Source organism: Lytechinus variegatus, chromosome 3 (assembly GCF_018143015.1).
Source record: "Lytechinus variegatus isolate NC3 chromosome 3, Lvar_3.0, whole genome shotgun sequence".
Lineage (NCBI taxonomy): Eukaryota > Metazoa > Echinodermata > Echinoidea > Temnopleuroida > Toxopneustidae > Lytechinus > Lytechinus variegatus.
The window spans coordinates 55,778,388-55,791,379 of NC_054742.1; the positions used below are offsets into that span (position 1 = coordinate 55,778,388).

A 12,992-nucleotide genomic window follows, 5' to 3' on the forward strand; every position below is an offset into this window, starting at 1 on the left:
TTTGTTTACAAAGGACATTGTTCATATTTTCGTGTAGAAAAAATTATGACACTGATGGATTTCCATCGAATTACAATTGATTGGATCAATCGTACCTCTTTGTAAGATGGGGCCCTGTACTGACCGTTTGGTCTAATTTCCATTTAGCCCATTTCGTCTAATATCCACTTGGTCTAAAACCATTTAGTCTGTATGATGAGATTCAATGAAATGTTTGTAAATCAATATTTTTGAAAAGTGCAAAACGACAGACAAAATTGGAAATTGGACCATTTGGGCATGGGACTACATGGCAGAAAGACCATGTGAGTATTAAGCCCAGTGCACAACACGTGATGAGATTGCATCAAGGTCTGATTGCAACAAGATACCATTCCCATCTCAGTGCAGTCACATTGCAGGCCAGCGCACATTGCAACGGCTCTCTACCTCGCTGCATCTCATTGTGCCTATTTTGCGCTTATATTCTCAGCGCTGCAGCAGCACAGCAAATTAGCTGTGATGTCATCGTCTAGGACAAATCCGATTGGCTGAAATTAGCAAAATCGCAGAAAGATTTGACATGGCAAATGTCAGAAATTTGGTCTGCGATCCTACTGCAACACAGAGAGTCGCAGTTTCAGCATGTTTTAGGTTGGCACACACTGATTTTGTTGCAATCTTTGTGCAATAACGTTGCATAGTGTGTGCTGGGCTTTAGACCCACTAAACAGTAGGTTGGACCAAATATTTAGTAGACCAAGTGACTTTAGCCATTATAATGGTAAAAATCTACATATCTGCTGCCATCTGTACGATGTCAACCAGATGGGTATTGGACTGAATGCAATCATTCTTTCAAGTGAAAAACACCTTCCTAGCTTTGAAATGATTCAGTTGCATATAACAAGAAAGGTGGAAGTTCTTTATAACGAGTTAGAAATAGAAACATGTGGATTAATGCATGGTGTTCGTCGACCAGTCTCTACTGATTAATGCAAAGGAGTGACGTCACATTAAGGGTGCATGTTTCTAGTGCGTGTATTATGAAATGCATGAATTGAAAATGCATACTTGTTTCAAATGTGTCACTTTTGTTTTATCCCAGCAGGCAAATTAATTGAATGTTTCATGTTTCCATGGATACCATGTTATTTCCTTGACCAAGATGTTATTCTCTAGATTCTCCAATGTTTGGGCTGTGTCCAGGGAGGGATGAGTTCTATCTGGTGGTGTGTGAGCAGTGTAAACAAGTAGTCAAACCTCAGGCATTACAGAGGCATATAGGTAAGTACCCTTGAATTATAAGGGGAAAGTTCACCCTGACATGAAATTAAAGAACAAGTCCACCCCAACACAAATTTAATTAGAATAAAAGAGAAAAATCAAATAAACATAACACTCAAAATTTCATCAAAATCGGATGTAAAACAAGAAAGTTATGACATTTTATAGTTTCGCTTTATTTCACAAAAGAGTTATATGCACATCCTGGTCAGTGACTCGGTATGCAAATGAGAAGACTGAAGATGTCATCCACTCACTATTTGTTTTGTATTTTATTATGTGAAACATGAATTATTCCAGTTTTCTCCTCATAGTCATACAAAGTTTTATTCCTCCATGAACATATGGAATTAGCATTGTTTAATACTATATGATTCGGTTGAGTTGGTCCTTATTATCAAATCTGTAAAAAATGAGATATAATTCAAACAATAAAAAGCAAAAGAAATAGTGAGTGAGGGACATCATCGACTGTCTCATTTGCAATATATTATTATCAAAATTTTGAAATGCTATAATTTTTGTCTCACCCGCATAGCAGAGTGAGACTATAAGCGCCGCTTTTCCGACGGCGGCGTCAACACCAAATCTTAACCGAAGATTTTGAAATAACAGCATAACTTAGAAAGTGTATGGACCTAGTTCATGAAACTTGTTCATAAGGTTTATCAAGTATTACTTAACATCCTGCCCGAGTTTCATGTCACATGACCAAGGTCAAAGGTCATTTAGGGTCAATGAACTGAGACCATGTTTGGGGAATCAATATCAAAATCTTAACCTAAGGTTAAGTTATTGAAATATCATCATAACTTAGAAAATTTATGGACCTAGTTCATGAAACTTGGACATAAGAGTACCAAGTATCACTGAACATCTTGTGCAAGTTATAGTAGTTTTCAAAGTCAGCACTGCTGCTATATTGTATCGCGTGATGCAGGTGAGACCGCCAGAGGCATTCCACTTGTTTTATTTTACTTCTGATTTTGATGAAATTTTCAGCGTTATGCTAGTTTGATTTTTCTCTATTTATTCAAATCAACATTTTTCTAGGGTGGACTTGACCTTTAATAGTAGCAGAAAACCAACTGAATTGCATAACTGAAAGTTTGGCGAAAATCCTTCAGAGAATAATGTTTCTTTTTACTTTTATTTTGTGACATAACAAAGGAGCAGCTCCCCCATATATCATGTCGATGCTATAACTTCTCAGCTTTGTATTGTTCATGATGTCTAAATATGTTTTCTTATAGAAGTAGGCATGAAGTGATGTGTCTGATGATATAATTAATGCATAAGTAAAATAATTCATAATTCTCAGAGAAAATGGCATTTTATGGGATTTATATCTTAGGACCAGTTAGGAGCTGACAACTCCTATCAATCTTTGATTGATTTGGGCCAAATATTCAGCAATATGTTTCTTTTGTTTTTCCGCTTTTATTAAAATCTTCTTCATGCTTATGTAGAGCTCGCTGGAGATTGAATCCGCTTCATGGGTTCTATGGATAATGTGTGTTCTATCATAATCAGCCAGTCCCCAATGAGTTAATAACCTTTTTTCCACAATCAAGTTTTGGGGTAAGCTCTCTTGCAAGGCTGCAAACTTCCTCAGACCTTTGTCATGGATGGCATAGTTGCTGAAGCAGCATGATGAAGCGTTAGAAGTGGATCATATTTGTATGTTGAGGAGAGTGTATATTGTCCTAAGATTGTCCTTATTTCTGAATGGCAGATCTAAATCTTCAGTCACAAGTACAGTATATCACTACAATCTGCTATATATAATTCACGTTAAAAAAGAAACTTTTTGACAATATTAAAATTGTAATTGCACTGAATTGGCATACATCGTACAGTTTTGGTCACAAAGAACTTTACGTGTAGGGCTGTGTCTGTGGCTGTGACTGTTCATTGTCATCTATTATACTGTGAAAGTCAAACAATTAACAATGATAAGGATTTAAAAATTCAGTTGTGAAAAAAGTACATATAGATATGCATGTATTATAATAAAAAATTTGTTTTATTATTGTACACCAGCTGTTATAAACTTTAATTTAGTTACATAAAAAATGAACACAATCTTGCAGTACTGTAGTGTAAACTGATGGTACAGTATGTTTGTAAAGTGTTATGATGGTAGAGATAAGGGGAATTCCCATGTTTGCAAAATTAATAGATATCCTCGCAGGATTCCCCCAAGCCTGAATGCATGCTATTGGCCCTTTTGGTTGGTTGGTTGATCATTGTTTGGTCCAATCAGCCAAAATTGTCTCAACATCATTTTTTTCATTACAAGATTGTCCAATATCCATTGGGTCTATTGACCACATCGTCCACGTAGCGTTTTGTCCAATATACATTTTGGCTAATAACCATGTACTACCATTTGGCCCTATAGCTGGTCCGATTGCCAATAGGTCGATTGATCCCTTTGGCCTAAAAACCAATTTGTCCAATGACCATGGTCCATCAGGCATTTCGTCCATGTATCAAATAATCAAGAATTTTATGTAATAATCAAATGGTCCAAAATTTCACCACACTATTGGTCCAGTCATCAATAGGTCTGGGGAGTGTTTCATCAATATTTTTGTCCGACAAGATGTTGGATCTGACAAATTTCCTTGATTCTGATTGGCTGTGAGGCACTGTTACAATAGGGCCGTCTGCACCATCCAGAGTTTTCAAATTAGCGTGCTATTTCTGATCCGGCAAATTTCCCGATCTGAACAATCTCGAGATTATTTGCAATGGAGACACAATTATGCTAGTTCGTAGGATTAATCTCGAGATTGCAATCCCAAGTCAACTTGGGATTATTTTCAAAATAGCATGCTATTTTACGAATTGTACACTAATTTGTAGGTGCAGACGCACTCTGGATTATTTATTCACGGCATCAGAACATAATGCATTGATGCCTCGCTTGAGAAGGAATTGCTTATCTTGCGATAGTAATTGCGAAGAGGGCTGATCGGCCGAAAATCTCGAGATTGAGCAAACTCGGGATGGTGCAGCACTGCCTTATACATGTACATGTGTACATGTAGTAACTGTTGGATAAAACATGACTTGTCAGAAAAAAATGTCCGACAAGTCCTTTCATGAAACGCTTCCCTGGTATCAAGTCATCATTACACACCGGGGGGGGGGGGGGGGGGTGGAGGGTTCATCAGTGCATCATTTGTTTTTCAGACACATGTAAAAGGGGTATTATTTTATTCCATTACCTGTTTCTACTTCTTTTTGTGTGCACTATGAATGTATAATTTATACAGCATCATTTTATAAATCAAATTTGTTTTGGATGGGAATCAGTTTGTTTTCTTAATGAGGCTTATCTGTTCAATTTTCAGACTTTTGAAATAGCCTTAAGGTCCAAGAATAATTGGCCAAATAAATCTTCACACTCTAATTACAATGAATGTACATGTAGTTCCTCAGCTTGTGTGTTAATTGCAATTGTTCTACCTCGTCACATATGTTCTTTTTTTATTCATACCAATATACTGGTACGTAAAGATATTCTTATTGTACAAGCATTAATGATACATTAACATGTAGATGAAACTGAATGATCTGTTATTAAATGTTTATCATTACTTTAATCAATAATTTAAAAAAATGAACCTAGACTGACTAGCTACAGTCAAAACTGCTTTTCAATTTCGCCTTTTTTTCAGGTAAATAAGACAAATGTGCATTTCATGATAACATCATTCTTGTTCTGAACAGATTTAAAAAAAATACACAGTTTGATCATTGTATATACCGTACCTGCATGTAGGAATGGAATTTTGCTATTGTTTAATAAAATATTATGAGATCAATAGATACCTGTATTATATCTACGTGTTAGTCATCAATACAGTTAGTATATTGTGTCTGCAATAAAAGGAATTCCCAAATTACATGTCATTTATGACTCATTGATACTGTCATCATAAATGCACCAGCTGAAAGCACAACGATTTGGAAAACCTTGACATGAGTTCCATCATGGATGACTTCCATCCAATTCACAGGAGTTTGGATTAAAAAAAAAACCATCAAAATCATGTTTACTTTAGCATTGGGTAGTTATACTGCATACATGTACATACAGTGTTATTACGTATTTGCTTACACTATACTTGATAATATTAGTGCATTATTAATCCACTTCACGATAATAATGCCAAGAGTAGTACTCAATGTTGTGATAATTGCGACCGATTGTTTTGGCAAATTGATGGAATGAACCACATGTCAGCGATGTTGATCTTATCTTGAACTGTTTTTAGATAGGAACTGTATTAATAATAGCTGCATGATTCATGGGGTATTGCTTGATAGCTTGCCATACATTACTCACCTCTCTTCTACGCTTGGGGAATTCAAGAAAGGTTAGCAGAGCAAATCATTTTCTATCAGTGAACCATCTTGAGTACATGGTGTTGGATAGTTTTTTACCTCTGAAAAAAGTACCCTTCAGCCTATTATTAAAAGTTACCATTGATTTTCCCTAATTTGCATTTAAACTGTGTTGTCTAGTTTGGTAGAACTTAGCCCTTTTAACCCGAAAAGCCGGTTCACCGTGGACATGCATATATCCTTAAAGCTGGAATACTGGCTTTAAGTCATGTGACTCGAAAAGCAAGGGTTTTAGATGTCAGGTGATCTTCGAAAAATGACGAGTCAATAACTTCAGTTTGTAATTTATCCAGTTAATGGCTTTCGTTTGTAAGGTTTTAGCATAAGAAATGGCCAAAATATACTTGTACCACCCTGGCACTGAGTCTCGTGTGATAATACACGGTGAGTCGTATGCGGACAGTGGTTTGCATAAGCTATTGGTGAATTTTTCTTCCACAAAGAAGTGATTTTGAGGCAAAATTTTAGATAATCGTTAGTATGGGAAATTACACAACATAAAATGTCATGTATTTCTCCATTTTGCCTGTAAGATTAATATCTGCAAATAATTCATGGTGAGGGTCACAACCGTCCCTAATGATTAGGGGTTAAAAAACAAGTAATTATCCATTAATGAATTCTGATTATTTTTTAATTGTTAAATACTAGAACGTTATTGTAATTTGTAAGCCTACATTAGATGAAAGAAGTTTGGGTATATAGTGTTTATTTCTGACTGGCATCTCAATCATTAGGCCAACTGAATGCATTTTTGTAGAAACCATAGAGTTTTTTTATTCTCAAATAGCAACAATGCCCCCATTGGCTCATTCATTCTGAAGTGAATTAATCAAATGGATAATGATCAGCAAATATCTTAAAATGGATCTGATTGTAGCAAGTACAATGAACCAGGCATGAATCGGGGGGGGGGGCGACAAAAGTGTGAGCACACCCCGTACTATTTTCACAACCCCCCCCCAAAAAAAATGAAAAGAGTCCAAAATGCTCTAATTTGAGTGATGACAGTTATTTCATATTTGTATATTTATTCATTTATTTATTTATTATTTAACTATTTTTTTTTTGGGGGGGGGGCTTGTCAGTTTTTTTCTATCAAGACCAAATTTTCAAACATTTTCTTTAATAGTGATGACTTTTTTTTGCTTGTCAAATTTTTGGAAGAGAAATGCATCTCCTGCAATCCCTGGATCGGCTCTTGTAAACCATCATTCAACCATCATTAATGATTAAGTACAGATTTCTGATTTATAAGTCCCTTTAACATTCAAGATTCTGTAGTACTCAGGGATTTCAATAAGAGGCAAGGATAGGTAAAACAAGATGTACATTTATACATATACCCACAATCATGTACATATAGAGTAGGTGTACAAAAATACGTGCCGACGGACTAGCAAGTCTGTCGGCACGTATCGAAGAAGAAGAAGAAGAAATGGAGCTGGAGTGTAGTTAGCAGAAAGATAACAAGACAAGGGATTTTTAAAATTGAAATTGAAGGTTTTGTTGCATGCTTGCAAATTTGCAATAAAGAAAGTGGAGTTAACTTTTCTTTTCGGAGAAGGGGAGAGTGTCTTCCACCCCCTACCCCCCTCCTCCCCCTCAAGAAACAAATCAAGTAGGGCCTATAACTAACTGAACTACCCAGACACTATTTGAACCAATGCATATGATGGAGAAATTATGATTCTTTTTAATATAATTTAGGGATTCCCTTGCCAACAGACAGGTCAACACTGAAATCATGCATCCATGTTGAACGTGGACATGATGATAACATGGGTAATCCAGACTCAAAATCCACGCTATTACTCTCCTAACCCCAATGCACAAATGACAATAATAATAAACCACAATACAAGAAGAGAGCAAAGAAGAAGAAAAAAAATCAAACCTTGGCAGACAGACATTCTACACACACACATTTTGTATTATGCACGCACACAGTGTATATGTTGTACATACTGTGTGTATTTGACATGTATGTATTTCACCTGCTGCGTGCGACAAGGGTACCACAAACCTAGATCTCTCACAATCACTTTGTAAACATACCACTATTATATCTATAAATTTATGGAATTTGATTAAATATTATCGAGAAGTATCGTTGATTAAGTTGGAATTCAGTCTCATGGAAAATTTGATCAGTTTGAGATGGATTTGCCGGTAAGTTGTGATATCTGGGGTAATTCCCATCTTTGGCTCTTGTAGTGTTTTGGTTTCTCTCACAGTGAACAATATTAGAAGGTCAATTGGTACATGTGCGGTTTCTTCTTGTCATGATCCCATACTTCGAAGATGATTTAGAATTGTCCTAATACTGGTGGTCCATAGCTCTAAAACTATTTAAGACACCGTTCTCATTACGCTTTCTAAAACTGGTTTACTGGAAACCGATTCAGGAAACCAGTTGGGAAGATCGCTTTGCTAATGTTCCCACTTAATCACACAAAAGTGGTTTTCAAAATCACTTCAAGTAAAGCGATCTTGTTGCTATGGAAACGCTCTCAGTGGGGTGACACGTTTCGTGCGAAATTTGAAATCGCAGCGTAGGCATTCTACACCAGGTAGCGCGGTCAAAATGTGCGAAGATCGCTTCCCGAAGAACGGTTGTGTCCTCACGCTAAAACCAGTTTAACGAGGCATAGCGATCTTGAAAACAACTCGTGAGGTGGTTTTCTGAACCGATTTGGAATATCGCTTCCAAGATCATGGTTTTAAACTGTATTTCAGCATAGCTACGGGCAGATGGGTAATTCCAGCATAACAGACATAATATTTAGATAGATTTTTGTCATTTGAAGCATTAAATTTTAATATCTATAGTATTTAAACAGTTCTCATTGACTTTATCAGACACCTAACCTTCAGTGAAAACGCAATTGATGAATTAGAAAAAAATATATATTGTATGGTTGTAAAGAAAATACAATTGCTGTGAGCATAACGGACATGACAATTTCAAATAAATTTTTTATTTAATTCTTCAGTTAGAAATCAATATAATGTCTTTCCGGCCATGAGGGAGGGGTGTCATTAAAATCTTAATAAAGGTTACATTTTTGAAATGTTATAACTTAGAAAGTATGACCCAGTTTGTGAAACATATCTGACATAAGGGTTAACTATCAAGTATCGATGATTATCTTGCATGAAATTCAGTGGTCATTTAGGGTCAATGAACTTATACATACCTTGTTGGGGAATCAGCATTGAAAGCTGAAGGGTTTTTTTTAATGTCATCATGATAGATCTAGTTCATGAAACCTGGACATGTAATTAGAATCATTGAATATCCTGGATAAGGTCTAAGTCACATGATTAAGGTCAAGGGTCACTGCATTTTTACCATGTTCGGGTATTATTGAAATGGCATAACTTTGAAAGTTGATGGATCTACATGTAGTTCATGAAACTTGGACATGAGATTAATCACTATTATTGATTGTCTTGCTCTAGTGTCAGGTCAAATGATCAAGGTCAAAGGTCATTTAGGGTCAATGAACTTAGTATGAATGGTGTTGTGCATATTTTTTGTGACGAATTTTCCATTCACCAATTATTTTCAAAGTAAACTGTGGCTATATTGGATCCTGTAATTGCAGGCAAGAATGCCGGAAGCATTCCACAAGTTTGTTTTTTGTGATGTGTTAGGATTTTGTTCAATTGTGGCTTGTATTTATTGCTAAAGACCTTTAATATTGGAAGCGAAAAGGTAAATTGATGAATTACACGCCGATTGAAAGTTCATTATCTTCAATATACACAAAATAAACTGTGCTAGTTCCATGCATTTTCACAGCTCATTAGCGGTGTATTTCCTTTTAGAAGAAGCCAAATTTGCGAGCATCTTAAAGGGGTCACATTTGCTACTCATGGGCTAAGGTTATATAACATCTATTTATATGGAAGGTATTGTGATTCCTTGTACCTGCACACTAATATTTTTGAAATATTGAGTGCTTAAATTGATCCACTGAAGAATAGAGCCTTAATAGACCGTATTTCTTTTTTTATTTCTTTATTTGACCGTTATTTTGCCACATGGGATTGCTAGGTCAGGCAAAGCTGGTACATACAATATAAATGCACATAATGTCTACATTGCGGCTGCGGGTAAAGTCAAGTCTAATAGAAAATTTCTATTTCTCTGTATGTGGAATTTGCTTGCTTTTTTAAGCTGATACAGTATTCTATGAAATGAATTGATTTATTTGGCTTATTGACAGTTTTGCCACAATTGTTATGTTTTCTTGGCAATCTAATGGTTATTGATTATTATTAGGCCTATATGTACATGTGAATTGTTGGAGTAGACTCTAAATTGCAGGGATTTAAAAATGAATCCAGATGTACTGTAGGGACCAATCAAATTCCGGATTTAGTTTGAATCCTTCAGCATATTGATTTTTGAATTTCAAATGATTTAAATTCAAATCCCTCAAGGTTAAAAACTAAATCTTTAGCATTCAAACTCAATCCAGAATGTGATTGTACACTTACTACAGTCCATAGATCTGGATTCTTATTTTAAATCACTGCAATTTAGAGTGTAGTTTGTACCTTTGGTTTTCACATAGCACGTAATGCAGAGTCTTAAGTAGTGAGATTCATAATACTTCGGCTGCTTATATTTAAGGGATGGTCCGGGCTGAAAATATTTATATCTTAATACATTGATTAGAATTCACTGAGCAAAATGCCAAAAATTTCATCAAAATGGGATAACACATAATATAGTTATTGAAGTTTAAAGCAATATTTTGTGAAAACAGTCGCCATGAATATTCATTAGGTGGGCTGATGATGTCACATCTCCACTTTCCATTTTCTTTTGTTATTTCATAAAATCATAATTTTTTTCATTATTTCATACTTGTGTGAATGATATGTCTCCCTTATAATGAAATAAGTTTCAGCAATAAATATCTAATGCACTAAATCAGTTGTCAATCCAATTTGTCTAGTTCTTGGAGGAAAAAAAATTGAATGAACCTAATTTTGTATAATAAAATACAAAAGAACAAGTGGAGATGTGACATCAGCTCACCTAATGAATATTCATGACGACTGTTTTCACAAAATATTGCTAAACTTTAAAATTCAATAACTTTATTTCTCATCAGATTTTGATGAAATTTTCGGCATTTTGCTCAGTGAATTCTACTTTTTATTAAGCTATATGGTTGGAACTACCCCTTATCGACCACCTAATCTTCTAAGCATCGTATCTGCGAAAATATTTATCAATTTTATCCAGTTTTCGTCTCATTTGTGCAGAAAATAAAGCAGATCAGATTCCCATATTTTGCTCGGCGACTCCGATTCAATCCGCGTATATATCAACGAACAACGAATGCGACGATTTTACATTGGCTCATTTGCACCCGTCTTTTGAAACCGACCACCCGCGGTACACTAAGTTTACGGCCGATTCTTGTTGTGGTGGCAAAATATTTTTACTCTTTCAAATCAGTTCTGTGATGTCAACATGCTAAATGATCGTCTCACTACTTCCACTGTGAGCTCCGGCACATGATTCGACGATTGATGACGGATATTTGTTCTAAAGCCATTTCCTATCAGATTTTGGGGGTTTTCAGCTGGGTTTTGGTTTGGTCAATTACAATTTTGATTAATTCTACTAAATTTTTACTTTTTGTCGCTTCTTTTTTTCTCGTAAAATCGATTCTTACCGTTTCTATGGACACCGCGCCTACTCAGCGCTTATCGTTTGTAATACCCAATAATTTTAATGCGCGCAAGGTGGTCAGTTTCAAAAGAGGTGGTCGATATGTGGTAGTCTCACCATACATACTTCCAGCCTGGACCATCAGACATAGAGTTGGGGTCTAGTCCTCGATCCAGACAGTATAATGTGTTTAAGTGTCAAAATTTAGTCTGTGCTTGCAGATTATTGATGTGATTAGAATCCAGAAGTTTCTTGTAGGTTTTTGTAAATTCCTACCTGATCTAATGATTTTCCTTTAAAGAAAATGGTATATTCTATATATTTTTGGAGAAAGTCATCTTTCATTTTTAGATTAAAATGAGTGTGTGACTGTGTTTTGCATGATTTCTATTTCTTAATCAGAGGTGAACATTTTAATAGGGCAAAATGATCTTGAATACTATATTCCTTTTCTTTTGAGTTTTCAGACCCAATTTGAAATGAACTTCCTACAGGATTTATCTGGAATGATAAATTGGTTTTTAAAGCTTTACTGATCTCCAGCATATCAAATGATTGAGTTCTTTAAATTATTGATATTCTCATGGGACTTTTAATGATGTAAAGCTATACTTTTAAAAACTCTCTTGTTCATGTGTATAAAGATGATTTTGAGCTTTATTTTCAAAATGGCAATTTATGTTGTTGTTGGTTACTTGTGTATATAAAGAGTTACTGCCCAACATTGCTGGATAATCCATTATTTTGTAAATTTTCATATAGTTAAACTTGAGACCCCAGTTTCCCATTTTTGTAATGCTACTTTTTTTGTTCTTCAGTGTTAAGTCACATTCTGTGTTTTTTAGGTGACATGTACAATTATTGTTATTATTTGTTTGGCATCACCTACGCGTGGGAGGCAAAAAGCGAACTGAATCACTATGACTCGTATTATTTTTGTGTTACATGCATGTTATCTTTGTAAAGTCACATGGATTGGAAAGGAAGACCTTCGGGTTATAGTTATTTAGTTAATCTTTTTCCTTTCCCGGCATCCGTGTGACTCTCCTTATCCTATTGTTTGCATATGTTACATATATTTGATTATGCCGAATAAATAATAATAATAATGTCTCTCATCACTATATAAAGGTCTGGTCACACCGCCCGAGCGTTGTTGGAGCGGTCGTGGAGCGGAGAGAAAAAATCATCACCGCTCGCCACCGTTCACCATTTTCGATTTCGATTTTTTTTTTTGATTTTTTCCCCAATTTTGTGAGCGAAATTCGACCCTCTCTCCCTACCGCTCCAACAACACTCGGGCAGTGTGACCAGGCCTTAACTGATAGGAGTGCAGGTGGACCACTACACCGGAATTTCCCCCTACTCTTATACGAATAGTGCATTGGGTTCTTAATGTGCAAAGGTGGTCACTCTCCTCTACACGGGCCTCCTTTTAATGTCCTATCCGAGAGACGGAGTGTTTTCCATTGTAACATAGCCTGCGTCTATGAAACATGGGAGAGACGTTTACACACAACACACTGACTTCAGTCATCCGCCGGGGGGGGGGGACTCGAACCCACGATCTTTGGATCGACAGGTAGAGGCGTTACCGACTGAGCCAACA

At 35.8% G+C, this 12,992-nt stretch overlaps 1 protein-coding gene across 3 annotated transcripts in view; it reads left to right on the top strand.

The window, feature by feature from the left end:
• Positions 1 to 12,992, top strand: part of LOC121411427 (ataxin-7-like protein 1) — a 45,146-nt gene that overhangs the window by 10,912 nt on the left and 21,242 nt on the right. For 2 of the 3 annotated variants that reach the window (XM_041604158.1, XM_041604159.1), the window contains exon 3: positions 1,162 to 1,266. In XM_041604158.1, the coding sequence (XP_041460092.1) occupies positions 1,162 to 1,266 (105 nt within the window). Of the gene's footprint in view, positions 1 to 1,161; positions 1,267 to 7,657; positions 7,858 to 12,992 lie in introns of those variants that run through there. The other variant, XM_041604160.1, reaches the window with a different exon arrangement.